Below are 19,038 nucleotides of genomic sequence, written 5' to 3'. Positions count from 1 at the left end.
TATTATTGTTCATATTAATATAATTAACCAAATCTAATATAATTACTACAACCAAAGTGACTTTATTTGGTTCTTTGATTTTTTTATATTTTTTTCAATCTTACATTGAAAGATTGGTTAGAACCGTCAATTTAGCCTTTTTTTTTTTTTTAAGATGGCTATCCCTCCAAGTTAGGGACACTCATGCCGGGCAAAGCCTTAGATCCTTACAAAGTACTCCCTTCACACGAATCGGTTAATACATGGATTTCATCGTTGCCATTGTCTTATACCATATGGCAACGTGGAGCCTAATTTGTGGCCATATGGAAAGGCTTCAAATGGCCGACCTGTTTGCAACTTTTTGTCAAAATCACAACAACAAAAAAAAGTCAGTTTCAAAAAAGAGATTTGGTGTCGTCAATGCTCAGGGAAGCTTTCCAAAGATACTCTACAAGGCCCTGCCCAGAGCAAGAAGAATCCCATCCCTATAAAGTTATATGGATCGTAGAAATCCATCATGGAAGTCCAACTAAATCAGACGGTTGGTAAGGAATCCGAAGTGATTCGAAACTTTTTTTAATTTCAAAAATGGACCCCACCTCAATTGGAACGTTGAAACCAATCGATAGGGTAAAAAGAGGGAAAGCGAAGCACTCTCTCTCTCTCTCTTCTGAGTCTATTAGACCGTTGCAAAATCAAATTTTTAATTGCACAAACTACAAAAACCCCAAGAAGAAACTGCAGAAGCTATTATCAATCGATCAATGCTCTGTCCCAAACCGAAACAGAGCAAGCAAAATACCCAAGTCTCAAATCCATCAACAATGGCAGAGACAAACGGCCCTCTGCGACAAACCCAGCAGCCAAATCCCACGCTCCAATCTCTCTTCCAAGCCCTCGACCCCGTATCTCTAATCCTCTCTCAGAATTCGAACCCCAACAAACCCATTCCTCTCAGCCTCATCACAGAGAGCTTTATCATGGAGAGAGGCCCCAGATACAGAGCATACGCAGAACTGAGGGAATCAAAGCTGAGAGGGAAGCAAGCAAGGCAACAAGAACCGGAAGAGTATGAACCAAAAATGACCCCTCCGAAGAAACAGGTCAAATTTCAAACGAATTTGGTCTCTAGGCCTAAAGGGTCCTCCTCCGTTCTTGCGCAGTCGGTGCCGGATTTCTCGGCGGCATTGCGGAAAGAGAACCGGAAGCCAGTGACGACGCTTCCTTCGCTGCTCGAGATGACGCCGCCGTCAAAGAACTGGTCGAGAGTTAACGGAGTTCTGTCGAATGCGAGAGGGAGCAAGTCGGCAAATGCAGGGGAGAAGAGGGGTGGATTGATGGCGAGGAAGAGCTATGCAAGCGTTGAGGAATTGAAGGGGCTCTCTTCGGCCACAGCGAACGCGATTAATGGTGAAAACAGGAGAGGGAGGAGCAGCAGAGGGGCGGCAAAGACTGTTTTGGGGTACAGACAGTTTTGAATGTCATGGCGGCGGCGGCGGTGGAGCTGGGTTTTATACAGAATTTGTTAACCATGGTCCATGGTACTTGTCTTTTGATTGAAATTGGATTTGTTTCACGAGCTTTTTAGAGTAATGTCCCACTGCTTTCTCCAGAGGTTGAAGAAGAATTTGTTTTCAAATTTTTTTTTGTTTTTTTACCCTATTGCTTCTCTGGAGGTAACTAGGAGAATATGATTGTAAAATAGTGGAGATTTGAGAAGAACATGGATATTCTTTTCTATTTTTTCTTACTCAAAAGTTTGGAAGGATTTTGATTGCACTAGTTTTCTCCATTCTATTTATTTATTGTTGATGACAAGAAAGTGTGACAATTGAGAAACAACAGAGTGGAATAATCCAGCTTTTTTCATCACTTGCAATAAACATCATCCATCAATTTGTACAAAATAAGCCATCAAGTTCTGGTGAGTGGTGAGTCACATTACCAATGAAAAAGAACTCAAAAATAGCAGGAATATAAGAAATTCACAGCCTGCACTCCAAAAGGTCCATCACAATTTCCTCTACTAGAATTTGAAGTATTTCCCCATCAATCTCAACGCCAGTCTCAAATGCTTCAATATCAAAATCTGTCCATTTCCCCAATGAATAACTCATCTCCCAATCTATTATCTCATCAGGAACCATCCCAGCCAAATCTCTCCACCTTCTAACCTCCTCTGCAACATCTACAATCAACCTCTTTGTACTCATGCATGATGGGAGTCTTGACCACATCTTGAATCCAGCATCACAGTATCGAACATATTTTGATTCTAAACATTCTACGACAAAGTCAAAAAGAAATCTCCTAAGCTGATTTCCATCTATGCTGTCCTCTAAACCAATGAAGTCCTTGGAATTTGTCCATGCAGCATGAGCAAAAGATTCCAGTTCATCAAGGAGACAAGGACTCACGAGAAAACCCTTCATTCCATCTACATAATGTGATGTTGCAGTTCCAAACAACAGTTCTGCATTCAAGATTACCTCCTTTGCATGGGTGAGCTTACTTCCACTCAATCCGGCCCCAGTAGCATTGATAATGTCTAACATTTTAGAGACATTTCTGACAAAATCAATCACCACCTCACCAACACTCCTCCCTTTATCCAATGAGGTTGCAGAATCCAAAAGATCGGCATTGGGTCCCAACGGTTGCAACCGATCATAGCAGTAATCCATGGAATCAGGGCACAACCTATGTCCTGGAACTGCAAGCAAGGATTGGAGACAGAAATAAGAACACTTCAAAACAGGCAGAAACTTGAAAATCATATTTTTTTGGAAAAAAGTGTTTTAGTCAGTAATTTCAAGCCCTTTTACCTGGGCTTTCATCCAGACTACTAGACGAGAACGAAGCTTCAAGAACAGATCCAGGGCTAAGATGATGACCTTCACGCACACTTGCAGCAAACCTTTCCATCTCTGCTTTAGTCTGAAGAGAGCAAAAACAGAAGCTACACTCGTTAGGAATAAATGCAACGCACTCAACAATAGACCAAAATTCAATAATAGCAGTCATATTAGAAAGCCAGTCACTAAACATTAACAATCATACAAAAACAGATATGTTAAATCTCCCAAACCACAATGATACTGCTCTACCCACGTGTCCCCATGCAAAATATTGATTTTGCAGACATTATTTTTAGAATTATGACTACTAATTTTCTCATTGGCTGCAAGTAAAATCTTTATCACTTCTTTTGATTGAAAAAGTACATATCTGATCCTCATCAGATGCAAGGGTACATTTCACACGAAATCTACCAAAATGGATTATACATAATGAAAGATTGCATGATGTAGGGAGCGTATATAGATGCAATACAACCAAAGATGACTAATCTTCATCCATCACTTGTAATAAGGAAGTTAGAACAACTTGATCAGTTTGAGTGGAATATCATTTATCTTATGGCAATCAATATAAACCACTATAATTAGCGAAGTAATGCTGTCACATTCAGAAAGGACCGCCTTTTTGTATATAACCTATTATTTTTAAAAGTCATATTAGGATAGTGAAATCTGTCAGTACAATCACAAAATACTCATATGTTTTCTGCCATAATCATCAAGTACTCTTCAGTAGTATTACCAATTATATCCCAGATGCATTCATTCTTACCAAATGTTTCAGACAGGAGAGTTTTCAACAAAGAAAATTTTGGCATAGGCATACAAGATAGGAAAGAAGTGTTCTCATGATATCTCCACATACATTGACCTAAAAGCCAAATATGAAAGCAAGAATTCCAGCTAAAATAACAGTGAGTCTTTTTTTTTTTTTTCTTGGGCAGGAGGATAGAATAGCTAAATCAGAAAAGAATGGCTGGGTAAAAGTGACACAAGTTGAACTGCAGAAGCTAAAGTCAGGAAAGATGGTAGCATGACAGAAGAAAAGACAACTTACCTTGAAAGCTATTTCCTTGTTGAACATATTACCATCCTGAGAGAAATGCTGCTCTGCAGTCAGAGCAGATATTAACTCTTGGAGAATCATAGCAGTGGGTCGCTTGGCTGGAGTACCCACTGTCAACTCATCATCTTCTTGACAAGTCAGTTCCTTCAACTTTTGTTCCAGAAGGGCCCCTAAAGCATCTCTTCGCAATGGTAATGGCCTTTGAAAAGACATCTTTCCATCTTCATCCCTCCTACTTTCCTCAATTTGGGTGGGAATTCCAGTCTTGTGCCTTATAGGAGAATTAAATGTAAAAGAAATAACATCAGTTTCCTTATTTCCATCTGCTCTTTTTCCATCTCCCTGGCTGGCTAATCTACTTTTGACACAATTTCCGTTCATGGAGTGAGCATTCCCCATGCCTTTTCCAGTCAAAGTATCAGACCGAACATTTCTTTGTTTTGCAAATGTCGAATTGGCCAAACCTGTACTTTCAGCTTGCCCACTCAAATTTATCGTCCTCCTTTTTCGTACTGAAGTCCTTAACTGTGGTAAGGAGTCATCTCGTCCATTACAAGCCTTCCTCTCCGTGTCAAACTTAGAACTGTCCACCTTGTTAGACACCCTCGGCCTGATTCGACCGCTTAGACTTCGGTTCAAAGCAACAAAATCTTTGTTCCCACCAGCGGCATTTCCAGATGTTGAGACTCTTCGGCTCTGCAGATTATTTAGTTTAGACCTAGGTGGGATTCTATCCCCGCCTGACAAAATATGGTCCTGAGGTTGCGTTCTGTGCTTGAAAGCAATGGAAGATGATTCATCCTTTTGAGGCTTGCGTGTTTGGCTCGACAAATGCGATTGTCCATGACCTTCTGCAATTGGTTCATTATGGATTCGTATATTGTCCTTTTCTTGAGCAACAAGAGAAGCCTCCTGGTCGTTACTTCTCTGAAAAAGTGCATCTCTTTCTTGCTCATGCGAGGACCCTGGTGACCTTGATTTACTCCATTCTGAATCCTGAGAAGAGGCATCGACAAAATTTGAAGCAAAAAGAGCAGATGGTTGTTCCTCAGTATCTGGTCTGAAGTTTACCAAATTACCACAATTTCTACAAGAAGTCTGCCCCATCAAAGGCTTCGATGAACACACATTATAACAGGATTCTTTCAGCATATCCGTTGATATACACCCGGTCTCCTCCATCACAATCTCATCCTTCGGACAATAATGCCTAGAACTCGAATAAGTAAGAGCGGATTTAGCTCTGCTTGTAGCTTGCAACCCGGGTTCCAAAATCCTAGTAGCAGCGCCAATTAACCGAGAGCTGCGAGACACATTCTTCCCGGAGGAAATCCTTGGACTCTTCACGGGAGAAACAAACTTAGGGTGATTATGATGGTGCTTTCTTGACCGTGACAAAACACTCTTAATGTGGAATGCTTCAGCTCCAAACCTACTCACTGCTCGTCTGTCAAGCGGGCCAGTCTTTTGCAGCTTCTGAGGCCTTGATTCCTGCTTTGTGCCTCCTTTCTCCAAATTCAACTCGTCCTTATCAAATCCACTATGACTACCCACAAACTTCCCATCCCCATTATCAAAATTACCAGAGAATGAAGGTTTCTTAGGCTTATCTCGATGCACAGCTGGCATGGATTCAAGACCCATTAGCCGAGCAACCAAACCCGGAGCTCGCATTTCATGCTTCTTATCTAAATCTACCCTACGATTCCCATTTTTCTTCACATTTGGAAAACCACCACTGTTCTCATCAGCAATCTATTATTCAAATGCAACCAGAAAACCCAATCACCAAAAATGAAAAGGAACAAAATTTCATACCCACTAAGACTAAGAGAACAAGATGAACAGCAAGAATTCAGATTTCCAGAAAGCAAAATGCATACCAAATGGAGCTTGGAAGTGGGCATTTTCTCATCCCCTTTGAACTTCTTAGAAGCTTGTTTTGCACGAACTAATACACCCAAAAGAAAAACAAAAGAAAACAAGAAAGAAAAAAAAAAAATCAAACTTTTTTGTCAAATGGGAAAACTTTTATTTATTTCTATGTCGAACAGAGAGAGAGAGATTGAGAGAGACTGAGGAAAAGGAAGCAATGTAGAGTGACTGACTTGGAGGAAGGAACTTCTTGGAGAAAAGCTTCTTCTTGGCGAACTTCCGGTTCCAATCGAAAAGCTGAAAGAAAATCCCAGCACAACCACCAGGCCTATGCACTCGTTTCTCTGCAGTAATCGCCAAACACGACGACGCTTTCCCCGTGTTCTCATTCATTTCCGCAACAACTAATAGACCCTGAAAAACACTCCCCAAAACCCAACGCACCCTCAACCTCTCATAAACACACACAAAAATCCACAAAACCCCCCCAAATTTCTCAATCCCAGCCCTGCATTGCTACGAAAGAAAAAATATTTACAAAAAAACCTCAAATACATATCCGTCTCTTTCACTCTCTCTGTGAAGAAACAGCGTCAAATTCCCAAATAAGACTCCGAAACCCAGAGCTTTAACCAGCGAGAGCACAAATCCAAAACCAGGAAACTCCGTACAGAAATAATAACGCTAAACGTAAGCAACACACACATATAAAGCTGAAGCCTGAAAGCAACAGTTCGGAGCCCAGCAAAACGACGACGCACGCACGCTCCACAATGCACGGTCAGAGAGCAAAAGAGAAAGGAAGAAAAACAGAGAGCGCTCACTGTTACAAGTCTGTATCTCTTTCTACATCACTGCACGCAACAACAGCAACAACAACCTGAGCCCAAAAGAACTCCGGCCCAGCAAAAGCCGAGAGGGAGAGAGAGTTGACGATGATTAGACGGAAAGCGGTGAAGGCGAAAAGAAAGAGCGGAGGAGAATGGAATCATATGATGTCGACGTGTCTTCGCTGAGCCCCAGACACTGAAGCAGCTCGAGGAGGCTCTGTTTCTCTGCCATTCGCCCTCAGAGAGTGTGCGAGAGTGAGAGGGTGTGCGTAGGATAAGCAGCAGCGGGGACAGTGAGCGTACTCCACGCGCACTCGACCATTGGTCAACACTCTAAACAGTAAGCAGGGGAACTAATTACACAGCTGGACAAGTATTATTATTTTAATCCAAGGTTAATAATAGGGACACAAGTCGGATGTAACAGAGAAACCAGACAGAAAACCGAGTTCTCGCCTCTCGGTGTGGTTGATGATGCCTACGCCGTCGAGTCTACGTCTCCCCTGCTATCTTGCGCTGTAGGAGCGTCTCTGTTTCGCAAACTTTTCGAACAGTGATCTTTAGGGTTACGAGGCATACGCGCAGCGAGTGAGATAAAGATACGCACTCGCTACAGCTGCCCTGGCGTTCGATAATGTTACTTTCTTTTCTTTTTTGTATTTTTAAATAAATAAATTGTGCCCAACATCTATGCTCAGTTCTACCACCGACATTTCTTTGGGTTTTAATGGGGTTTGTGCATTTTATCGAACAACATTCACCGACTTCCACATATGTGGGTAGGAAAATAACTTAAGAGTTTTTATAAAGTGAAAAATGAGGGTCTATTTAAATGGTGAAAAATCCATCAAAACTTACCTAACTTACTCCTTTAATATAAATGCTATCATTTGCAGCCAGCGATGGCTAACACTCTAGGCGGTGGCCGAATCACCCATTGAAAAGTGATGGATATCTATCTTATTTTTTAAAAATGTGATTGGTCAATTTAAGATGGGAGTTGGGGTTGTCCGACCACCTTTAAATGAATGGCTGACCATCTCCTTAATATAGAGAGGGTGATTGCACTATCGTTCAAACACTTTTTTGAGCTATCAGGGGTTAGTTACAATCGCTCTCTAAGCCATTCGTGGTGCAACTATAACGCCTCATAATTAGTTCCAATCAACTTCATATTTATATGAGCATTTAAACATCTTGCTAAATCCTTATATTCCTTACATAACAATCCTTGTGTTGTTGGAAAACATTCTTTTGCAACCACCGATCCACCCAAGTACTCGTCAATTCGGTTGAGGGAGGTGGAGTAATTATGGCTACCACTAAGAGTACAATAGCACATTTTAAAAATAATTATGGGAAATCAATTAAGTTGGTCTTATTAATTACATATCAAGAGCTGTAATTGACTATATCCTTTTCTTCTTTTTTTTTTGTATGCGATTCGTAGCAGACAAAAAAAGAAAAAGTAAAAAAAGAAAAAGGTAAACAACAAAAGGTAGGAGTTATTAAAGGACACACGTGAGTTTGGATCTAACAACCGAGGTAAATTAAATGGTGTCTTTTTTTACTTTCACGAGTTTAGTAATAAGGCATGCATGCACCAAAGTGTCGACTTTTCAATTTGGTTGGGGGACAGTAAAGACAAATTGAATTTTGACCGAAGACTGTAGTTTTGTCTTCCTTAAAGCAAACAACAAGGAAGTAATAGATTATTAAACGGAGGTGAAACCACTAAAGGTGGTGGTTTTATAACTTAAAGAAATTTTAAAGTGGTTAGGTAAGTATTATGATGTGAGTTTGAATTTTTGTAATGGAGAATCTCTATTATAATTAGTATAAATCACCTTAATTTTTATTAATGTCTTGGTGGGGCGGACGGTTAAGCTATAGCTTGGCTAGTCTTGAGAGTGTGATTGCAATTTTTGTCGTCTAGGTCTCTCCTGAACAGTCCTCCGCAAATTTGTGCTATTATAATCACGCTCAGATAAAATAACAAAAATTGGTCTTTCCCCTCTAACCTTTTTTGTTAAAAATAAAAAATAAAAAAATGGAGGTGACAAAAATCCTCAATATTATATTTGTGACTAAAAATGTTAACAAATAATTTAAAATACAAAACGTTGTGAATACCAACCAGCCCGCAGTCTAGGGGTGTCAAAAATTACCGGGGAACCGGAACCGGAACCGGAAAACCGGGAAACCGGAAAACCGGAAACCGGGAAACCGGGGTCCCGGTTCCGGTTCCGGTTTGAAAAATCTAAAAACCGGGTACCCCGGTTCCGGTACCGGTTTTTGGTACCCGGTTTTTACCGGGAATACCGGAACCGGGTTTCCATTTTATTTAATAATATTTATATATTATTATATTTATATATTAATATTTTTTACACTTAGGTTTAGGTTTAGGGTATTTTAAAAAATTAAATTTTTATTTCTAAGGCCCAAATAGGCAAAAACAATGATTTTTTAGGATTTTTGGACTTTTTAAGGTTTATTTTTTAATTATTTGGAACAATTACAACAAAGCTCATTTAATTTAGACAAAGAAACTAATAGATTTTTAAAAAAATGGGCCAACTTATGAAAAAAAAATTGGCTTATTTTAGGCCCAATACCTAAAATAAGCCCAAAAATCAATTTTTTTAAAAAACCGGTTACCGGACCGGGTAATACCGGAACCGGCCGGTAACCGGGACCCCGGTTAACCGGGGTCCCGGTTCCGGTTCTGGTTTCTCAAAATTGAGAACCGGGGTACCCCGGTTCCGGTTCCGGTTTTGGCCAAAAACCGGGAAACCGGACCGGGTTGACACCCCTACCGCAGTCAGCCGTGGAAGATGGCACGGATGATCTATATGTATGAAATGGAGGTGGAGGAGAGCCAACAACTAGAAAGATAGGGAAGCATTTGTGGATGCCATTTCAAGAAAGCAGTAAAAAAAAAAATAATGATGTAGTAGGTTTGCGTACATTTGGTGAATTGTAGCATAGGATAGGAGGATGAGGAGGGCCCATGTGTAAAAGTAAATAGCAGTATATGAATGACAGGGCTTAGAAAATTAGAATGCTGTAACGCACTGACTCAGCCCTATGAGTCATGCATGTGTTCAATGTCCAAAACCGGGACTTTTAGCCTCTTTCATCTGTCATCTCAGAAAGGTTGAAATCAGACTTCTTCACTTGTAAAAGTTTATTTTTAATTTTTTAATTTTTATTATTATTTTTTAATTTATTTTTTCAGTTTTGAGAGGAAAAGTAGATAGATACTAATAAAATAATGGGTTAAATATTTAGAGCCTGTTTGATATTGCGTTTGAAAAATAGAGCTTTTAAGTTAAAAAGAACTTTTTGGCAGAAGTTACATTTTTAAGCTTTTGTCAAAAGTGTATTTTGGTCATTTTAATGCTTTTTGGACCCTTAAAAGCGCTTTTAATTTTTTTACTAAACGAATACTTTTTTCTTCAAATGAACTTTTTGAGTGTTGAAAGCACTTTTAGGTCTCTCAAACGCAATCTCAAACAGGCCCTTAATACCCTTTAGAGTTTTATTTTTTTTTATTTTTTTCTCCTTAAGATTTAATTTTTATCACAGGAGTTGCCTATAATTTTGATAAAAATCAAATTGGTCATTTCGTCCATTGACCGTTAGTTGATTTAACGAAAGTCCACATTACTGACATGTAGACCAATTAAAATTCGACATTGGTATAACTGATGACATGGCCACCGAATTAATTAATTTTTTTTTTTTTTTTTTTTTAAATATATTTTTTCAAAGTAGTCTTCCGACTAAAGAATGTGCATTCAGTTTGATTCTTTAAAATTATGATTTAAAAACACTTTTTTTTTCTTTTAGATTTTTAAAATACCATCTTTTAAAAATACAATCTCAATTCTCAAACGAGATAATTTCTATGATCTTGTCTAAAAACAAGCTTTTAGCTTGGGAAATCAAGGACCAAAATAAACTCGATCCTATTAATCTTGGAACTTTAAGTTTTCTTGGGCCTAACTAAAAATCAACAGCAGCAAAATGAACATGATGGCTAATTGACTATGGCTTTCCTTGGGGCTAGGGAGTAATCCAAAAATGGGTCAAATTGGTTGGCAGGGAGTACTGGATTGTGGTCAGATTTTCAATGGGCAACCGTGAAGTTGTGGTCAGTCTTAATAGAAGCCATTTGCTCTCAATGGGTCAAGAAACCAAACCCTCACCCCCAAATAATTGCACAACCCAACCCACCAACTTTGACATACAGTACTGACTACTCTGTACAAGACGTCTGAATACTTCAAATTCACGTGACTGAAAAAAATAACTCTTGTAACTGAAAACATAAATGTAAAATGCATATATATATATATATATATATATATATATATATGACAATAAATGTAGTTTTAGCGTTTGGTTCGGAGAATCTAACATTTTTTTTACTATTTGAGAATTTGAATTCTAAAAAATTTGACTAAACCTACGGTTCAAGTAATTAAAAATCAATAATTAATTTTTACGACAGTATTATCCTAATGGTATAGTAGTCATATAACAATATACTAAATAATATTACTCTAAAAAAAAAATTATATATAAACCATAGTTTTTCTTATCAATGAGAGTTGAGTTCCCTAGCTAGAATATTCTAAAGCATGGTTGTCAGGCTAAATGTTATCATGTGTGGACGACAGAAGTTGTGAACAAACTTTATATTCAACTTTAAATTGACTTTGAGTAGGAGATAAAAAGTATGCAAAAGTTTTTTAGTCTTGGAAACATGGTTAAAGAAATCAAAAATCTTACAGTAGAGATTGCTTTGTTGGGGTAGGTTAGCTAATACAAATAGCAAATTAGTCATGAAAGTAATTTTCATCAAGTCTAATTTGAGGAGCAATTTTATTGTAAATACAACTTAAAGCACTTGTTACAATTAATATGTAACGACCTAACAATTAATATGTATAATATGTAACGACCTAAAACATAGTGGCCTAAAGATACGTTATAACTTTAAAAGCATTAGTTAAATTGAAATTACAATTTCTTAGATTTACCTATAAAGCTCAATATCACATAATAAGGAAATATATGTAGGACTTAATAATCTTAATAACTGCTTTAATAATCTTCACACTTTATGTGAGTTATTCATCTTCTCAACGTGGGACTGTAGTGTTACAATTTCTTCTCCCTTAAATCCCTGACATTCTCATTAGGTCCACATCATGCGGTACTCCAGTACCACATGACGTTTTATAGGTGGATTTGATGCCATTTGTAACAACTCAAGAAAAGTGCTAGTTACATATGTGCTATAACTTAACTCCGTCAATTTATCCCCCATTTAAATTAAATATTCCACGTGTTAGGCCTCACCTATTAAAAGAGAGTTTCTGCCCACACGTGAGGGGGAGTGTTAAAGTATTGATTAAGCAATTAAATTTACCTCTTCCTATATATAAGCTTAAGCTTTTAGGATAATTAATTGGTGATTTAACCAAAATGACTAGCGAAGTTGCAAATCGAGCTTCTAGAATCGCTTATAAAGTTTAATTTCACATAGTAAAAAACAAATGTAAAACTTAATGATCTACCAACTCTATATAAATAATTCATCTTTTTAACATGAGACTAGAGTACTGTTACTTTGTTTTAATCGAGTAAAGACACAAAAAAAAAAAAAAAAAAAAGCACCAATATTTCTCTTGCCCTAGATTTTTGGAATATTAATTTCAGATCCTCACATGCATGCAAGAGCTACTGAGCTAGTAACAATCTCGTCCAAGCACATCAATTACTTGTATAAAGTAAGGGAACAAAAGTCAGAGTATATTCAGCATGCGTAAGGAAACACAAATAAGGAGACAACCATGAAAGCAATGGCTGCATATCATCTTGTACTCCAGAGACCAGAGTACGTATAATGTGGCTTGGATTATATCATCCCTAGAGGGCCTGCCGCCAGCCACTGCCCTCCTTTACTTAGATCTTCAGAATGCAATCTCGATAATCTTATATTATGCTCTTTCCATATATATCAGATCTAATATTAGCTACATTACATTAATTTGGTTGTCAAGAAAAAGCAGAAATTAATATAAGTGAAATTCTTTTGAGCCATCTTTCTTCAGACTTTTCAATAGTACTAGGGTCTGTTTTGTTTTCAAAGGAGGAAAGGAAAAAAATACAACAAAATAAAACAAACGAATGGTGGACAACCTTACAAAAGCCCTAAAACATTCAAAAAACCTAAAATTATAACGGGATTAATGGATGAAACAACTAGACTTTCAATAGTACTAGCTAGTTGGATGATCATGCATGAGTGCAGGCAGTGGCAGTAGTACTAGCTAGAGCAATCCCATTTTTTTTTTTTCTTGGAAACATTGTTTTTCTTGATTTGAGTAGGAAGAAGCTTTCCATGGAAGAGAGTGTCATCTGCTGCTGATGATGGGTTTTCTTTGAAGTTCTCAAAAATGAAGAAATTAATGTACGATTCCGATACCCTGAATTATGAACGCCATGGAGATCTAGAGAGGGTCTTGATATATCTAGGGCTAGTATTATTGCTGAGATTTCTGGAGCACAGCTCATGAATGGCAGAAAGTCACAGTTGTCAGGGAAAAAAATCAAGTCTCTTTTAAAACAAAGCCTTTGACTTTATGGTCATTAAGAGGCGGTAAAACCAGACCTAACGAGCAGGACTTTTATTAGAATTGTAAGAACTGATACGAAAATTGCATCAAATTTTAAATTATTGCAAAATAATTAAAGCAAGTGTTGAACAAAATTAAGGGACTTGTGAAGCCGTTACATCACACTATTGATGTAGCGTGGTGCAGTGGGTCGCAAAATTAATAAACATAAAAATCATAATTCTTCCCAAAATAAAAGAATTGAGGGGTAAATTAAGAGAAAACCCAACCTTTTTTATTGAAAACTGATGAAAAATACATATAAACAGCAGCCAATTAAAGCTGTCTTTAGTGAGTTTACATATATAGAAAAAAGAAGTCCAACTCCTACAGAAAAGCGAAGTAAACCGACTTTTTTGAAACTTGGTTGAATGAGTCAAAGTCTCGTTTGTGATTAAGCCCTCGGTCGACCGAGATTCGACCAACCCATCAACCGAACGCCTCGAGTTGTTATATGAAGTAACACCGCGGTTGAACGAGATGATGTATATATTGTTCGAACAAGACATGCGAGGCAGCACCTCACCTTTGAGTGCTCTATTGCTTGATATTTATAACTCTGTTGTACATTCCTTGAAACCTGAGAATTCTTACTTATTGATAGAACATAAAACCTAGAAGATGAACTTGTTGCTTGCAAGTATATATGATTTGCCTAACTCTTCTAGTTAAACTTGATCATATTTTGAGTTTTCAAAAACCTTATGATAATTAATAAGTGTGGACTAATTAGTTTTCACAAATTAAAAAATCACACCTGTCAATAAAGGGAATATAAATTAGCTTTGTTCCCCTACTCTTATTTTTTTTTTCAACTTTGTTCCCCTACTTGTGTTGATAATATTGCTCCTAGAGTATAAGGGGAAGTTAGAATTTAAAAAATAAGCTAGTGCAGTGGCACAAAAACCCTTTTATCATTATGAATAATTAATAACATTTTTTTTTTTTAAAAAAAAATTGAGATTATATATTTTCATCTTCATGCATTTATTATATATAGCATTTAGACCTTGTGACTCTTTGAGCTTCTGAAAGACTTGGACAAACCTAGCCCTAATGAGCAGGAAGCATTACGTACAGAAGATCCTTCTATTTCTGTATATTATATTGTTGAGAAAATAGTTGCGTAGAATATGGAATGTTGTAATGGAAGTTCTTTTCAATTCCCCCAACTCTTCCATTTATACGATACTTAATTTCTTTCTTTTATTAATATTATTTTCATGGCTTTTGTGGTAGAGCAAGCAGTGGCTCTTTCCAACGACAGATCGACAATTATGGGGCTCTAGCTCTTGGCCACAGCTATCCATCTAATTAGAAGGTCCAAATTGGTTCAGTGGGTAATTAGACTGATCAGTCAAATGCCGAGAGATCATGATCTCTCGGCATTTGACAACTTACATTCATTGTATTATAAATGGAGCAAATTAATGTGGGGGTTACTTACCATTTATTATATTAATGGTTGTATTATTATGTGATCCATTATCATGCATATAGCTGGATTATTCTATCCTTTTCCTTTTTTCCTTTTTTTTTTTTTTTTAAAGAGCAATTTTCTCGTTTTCTTTTCCTAATAGTTGTTATATGTGCACGTGATCGTAAACAGATCCTCTTCATTTCAAAATTCCTCAATTTTCTCTATTTAGTGCATTTTGAAGGGTAGTGTTGTCTAAAAATTTTAATGATGGTAATGCATTAAATGCAATACCCTTCAAAATACACTAAATTAAGGAAATTGAGGGATTTTGAAATGGAGAGAATCATTTTCCGCATGTGATCAGTTACACACAAAGGTAACCTTAAAAAGATCGTATATTTTGAGACTTGATGCTGTCTTCGATCTACAATAACTCACATGATGGAGGATCACGTCACATCAATTTTGATAAATGAAAGGTGAATACTTGATCGGTATACAGTTTATATATAAAATTGATTCATCCCATGTACAATTAGTTCTCTCTCTACGTAACAAGGGAAAATGATTCTGAAAGGAAAGAATGTGCTCTCTTCGGGCATCTGTGTGTACGTAGTTGAAACAAGTACTTGCCCTGATTTGGCAAGACTCAAGAGTCATGAGAGAAAAAAGCAAAACCTGGATAGAAAATGAGTACATAGGAAGGGAGCTGGAATCAATCATGCACAGCAAGAAAGCTTTATTTATTTATTTATTTTTTTTAAAAGGAAATATAATACGGGAAATATAAGATGGGACAACCCTGAAGCAAGAGGGACCTGCATGTTGTCCTAAGCAGGTCACATGATTAAGTCTCTCCCAACCACCCATCCTTTCATGTGTCTGTCTCTTTGAATCTAGGCTTATTAATACATTTCTCTTCTCTTTGGAAAATCATTAAACATTATTATATATATTATGATATATGTATATCGTATATATTTCTAAAGAGAAATGCTATTTAGTTTAGTAAATTGTCATACGGCTGAGATGGCATGACAGAAAAATTAATTCTTTTCACAAATCTTTGTTGATCCAAAAGCTAATTTTCAGTGTTACGTCATCTCAGTTGCCTACTAAATAACATTACTTATCCTTAACAAAAATAGGTTTTACAAGTTCCATGTTAAACTTGATAATCAATATTTAGGGGATCTATCTTGAAATATATGTGGGTCTAACATGATGAAAAAACAAACATAACAATTAAGCCCTAGCTAATGGCAACTAGATATGAAAAGGGTGGCATTATTTTGCAGCATGTGAGAGAGGGTAATTAACAATTTCTAATGAGAAATAGTAGAAAAAGAAAGTCGTTATTATTAATACATCAATCAGTTCATACAAAGTACAACCAAAAAACAAATCAATTCATAATCTCTCCAAATCAAATCTGAATAACATTTCAAACAGTACTCCTCCATCCTCTCTCACATACAACCAACCACCTAATCTTCGTCTTTTTTGCTCTTTCTGTAAAGATAAGGGCAACAAAATCAAAGTACGTGCACCATGTGTGAGCAAAGACCAAAAGCTTATAAAGAAGAACAGCATGGGACAGCCATGAAAGCAACGGTACCTGTCATTTTGTGCTCCAAACCATGTGCTCTTGAATTATGCCATTTCTTGTCCCTAGCTTCCATCATCTCTCTTCTCGATACCCCAATTCTAGATATATATTTTAATTTCTTAATCACAATCGGAATATCAAGAAACAAATTAATATATACTAAAAAAATTCAAATTATCAGCAAAAGTCAATCAATTAATGAATCCGATCGATCACTTCTTCCTGTTCTTATCTCTGCCACTGGATGAGAAAATTGAGCCTAACCCAAATAGATTATTCGCTGGAGGAACATTCAACACAGGACTAATCCGAACACCATTAATATTCCCGTATGATCCATGAATCCCCTTCTTCAATGGCGGCCTTGGATATCCCCCCGCCGCCGCCGCCGCCGACGCGGAAGATTGTGATGCTTTCATTGATGCATGCTTCTGAGAACTCTGCCTCGAATTTACTGCAGACCCAGTTGAATTGCTCCGCGACAGAAGCGGCGGCAGAGGGCATAAGCTCCTCCCATATCCACTCCCGCAGCTGCTGCTCCGCGTGAACCGCCAAAATGACTTGGAGTTTTCTTTGGGGCTCTCTTGCTTTGAAGTACTCTTGTTTCCGCTTGTTGTTGTTGTTGTAGTAGTACGTGGCAGTGGCAACGGCGGATGATGATGAGAGCCGCATTGATCCATTGGCTTTGTGGTGGCGATCGCGACCGCCTTTTTCTTGATTTGGGTCGGGAGGATTTTCCCATCGGAGAAAAGCTCGTCGGCGGAGGAAGATTCTTGATCGAACCCCTCACGAACACAGAAGTCAAAATCTATGGAGTTTGACCGAAGAGGGTGGTGTTCGACAGGGACGACGTCGGATTGGCAGAAATCATGAGAAAACGAAATTCTTGGACTCGTCGTACCCATACTCGAACTTTCCGAGTAGAGATCAACAACCATTTCTCGAACCAAATAATTCAAAGTTTGAAACCCAATTGTTTGAATTTAAAAGGGTATCAGAAAAACCAGCAAAAAAAAAGTTTTTACTGACAAGTTTGACGTTTTATCTGCAACAAAAAGAAGCATTAAAGATTCAAACCTAACAAAGCCAACAAATTGAAAGTCTCAGCAGTCAAAAAGAAAACCATAAACAACTTTGAATTCAAGAAAACGATTGATATCTAAGGGAATTCATTCCCAAACGCTTTGAGAAAAACATTAAAAGTCTTGGAAATTTACGGTTGCCAAAGGGGTGGGAGGTAAAAACGGTGAACTGGGTTTCATGGAGAGTAGGAGATTTGGTAAACCAACAAAAGGAAACTGCTGATTTGGAGGAGATTCAAAGAAGAAGATAAAACGTGCGGAGAGTTTTAAGCACCAAAAGCCGGCCTCTACCGAGGACCTGAGATATGGAGTTTTACGGGGAAAGTTTATTATTGTGCTTGCTGCCTTCAGAGAGGTGGACATGTTTGCAGTGACGTGGAAGGAGATTATTGACAACGACAAATTTTGATCAAAATAAAAAAAAATTAACAAAATTAATTAACAAAATTTGTATTAAGCCGTAATTAAGCACGCTTGTGATTCCCTATTTGTTTGCTGCCCTTCCACTTTTGGAATTCCTGAGACGTTGTTTTAATAATTAAGTCGGATTAAAAAATAGAATTGGGCCTGCAAAAATTGATACATATATACATATACACATAAAATAATATATAAGGATTAAGTAGAATTTCTCTTTATTTTATAGATATAATAATTATTTTTTATTTGAAAAATAATTTCCTTTTAAAATATGAGATCCAACCCAGGTTGCCAATTTAATCAAATTAATCTCTAAACCTTAAATGAGTAGTGATAATCATAACATCAGCGTGAGTAAATAGTCACTCACGCTAGTGTATTATAATATTAAAAAAAATTTGAATAGTAATATTAAAAAAATAATATTATAAAATACACCAGCATGAGTGACTATTCACTCACACTGGTGTTATGATTATCACTACTCAACCTTAAACATTCACCTCTCAAATTCTCTTTAAAATTGGTACAAAAAAAAAAATAAAACCAAAAAGGTCTCAATTATTCCATTTTTAAAACCAAGTTGAAAACCTAACCAATTGTGTGTCTCACACAATGCGTTAAATACATAATTGGAGTGGCCAAATCATCTCAAGGAGCGGTGAAGTCGGGCCGGCTCAATGTATTTGGGGGCCTTAAGCGAAATTTTGAAGTTGGATCTTATTTTTTTTTAATATTTAAATATTAATTAAATAATATTTATTTTAATAATATTATTATATTTTTATAATATTATTATTATTTTTATTCTCATTGTTGTTTCAAGACTTTTAAGTTTAACTTTTAACTAGTTGCCCAAAAAAATTGATGTGGCATATATTTCTTTTTGGTTAATTGGTCTTATTTTACAATGGGCTTATTATATTGGGGCATTATTTTAGAGGCCTTAAATTTTTATGGGAAAAAAATTTGGGCCTTATTTTTTTTTAAAAAAAATTAGGCCTTAAGTTAAAATAAAATTTTAAAAAAATTTTTGGCCTTACTAAAAAATATTTTGGGCCTTATTAAAACATTTTTTGGGTCTTATTAATTGGGGCCCTAGGCAACCGTCACAGTGGCCTAGCCATTGAGCCGGCCCTGGGTGAAGTTACTCTCAAAATCCTAACTTTATTTTCCCATACAATTAAGCAAATTAAATTGT

General features: G+C 37.0%; 3 protein-coding genes across 3 annotated transcripts; 1 reads left to right on the top strand and 2 right to left on the bottom strand.

The window, feature by feature from the left end:
* Window positions 1-670: 670 nt before the first annotated feature.
* On the top strand, window positions 671-1,745 carry LOC132180717 (uncharacterized). The gene has a single exon (XM_059593622.2). The coding sequence runs from the start codon at window positions 747-749 to the stop codon at window positions 1,458-1,460; it is 714 nt and encodes a 237-aa protein (XP_059449605.2). The 5' UTR covers window positions 671-746; the 3' UTR covers window positions 1,461-1,745.
* Window positions 1,746-1,829: 84 nt separating this feature from the next.
* Window positions 1,830-7,167, bottom strand: TRM22 (DnaA initiator-associating protein). Its single transcript, XM_059593621.2, has 5 exons — window positions 6,018-7,167; window positions 5,793-5,860; window positions 3,901-5,664; window positions 2,808-2,919; window positions 1,830-2,695 (listed from the first exon to the last, which is right to left on the bottom strand). Exons 1-5 carry the CDS (start codon window positions 6,175-6,177, stop codon window positions 1,968-1,970), a joined length of 2,832 nt encoding a protein of 943 aa, XP_059449604.2. The 5' UTR covers window positions 6,178-7,167; the 3' UTR covers window positions 1,830-1,967.
* Window positions 7,168-16,065: 8,898 nt separating this feature from the next.
* Window positions 16,066-17,714, bottom strand: LOC132182461 (membrane-associated kinase regulator). The gene is made up of 2 exons (XM_059595713.2): window positions 16,345-17,714; window positions 16,066-16,238 (listed from the first exon to the last, which is right to left on the bottom strand). Exon 1 carries the CDS (start codon window positions 17,271-17,273, stop codon window positions 16,548-16,550), a length of 726 nt encoding a protein of 241 aa, XP_059451696.2. The 5' UTR covers window positions 17,274-17,714; the 3' UTR covers window positions 16,066-16,238; window positions 16,345-16,547.
* Window positions 17,715-19,038: the final 1,324 nt, after the last annotated feature.

This window comes from Corylus avellana, chromosome 5 (genome assembly GCF_965113065.1).
Source record: "Corylus avellana chromosome 5, dhCorAvel1.hap1.2, whole genome shotgun sequence".
Lineage (NCBI taxonomy): Eukaryota > Viridiplantae > Streptophyta > Magnoliopsida > Fagales > Betulaceae > Corylus > Corylus avellana.
Note: the sequence above shows the minus strand (reverse complement) of the source record. Positions and strands in the feature narration are given on the sequence as shown.

What these genes read in the sequence shown, in the direction of transcription:
- LOC132180717 (XM_059593622.2), top strand. Translation starts at nt 747, where the DNA reads ATGCTCTGTCCCAAACCGAAACAGAGCAAGCAAAATACCCAAGTCTCA.
- TRM22 (XM_059593621.2), bottom strand. Translation starts at nt 6,177, where the DNA reads ATGAATGAGAACACGGGGAAAGCGTCGTCGTGTTTGGCGATTACTGCA. An exon ending in ACAAGGAAATAGCTTTCAAG is followed by an intron (nt 2,920 to 3,900) that starts GTAAGTTGTCTT and finishes TGCTCTCTTCAG; the next exon opens with ACTAAAGCAGAGATGGAAAG. An exon ending in TAGTCTGGATGAAAGCCCAG is followed by an intron (nt 2,696 to 2,807) that starts GTAAAAGGGCTT and finishes CCTTGCTTGCAG; the next exon opens with TTCCAGGACATAGGTTGTGC.
- LOC132182461 (XM_059595713.2), bottom strand. Translation starts at nt 17,273, where the DNA reads ATGGTTGTTGATCTCTACTCGGAAAGTTCGAGTATGGGTACGACGAGT.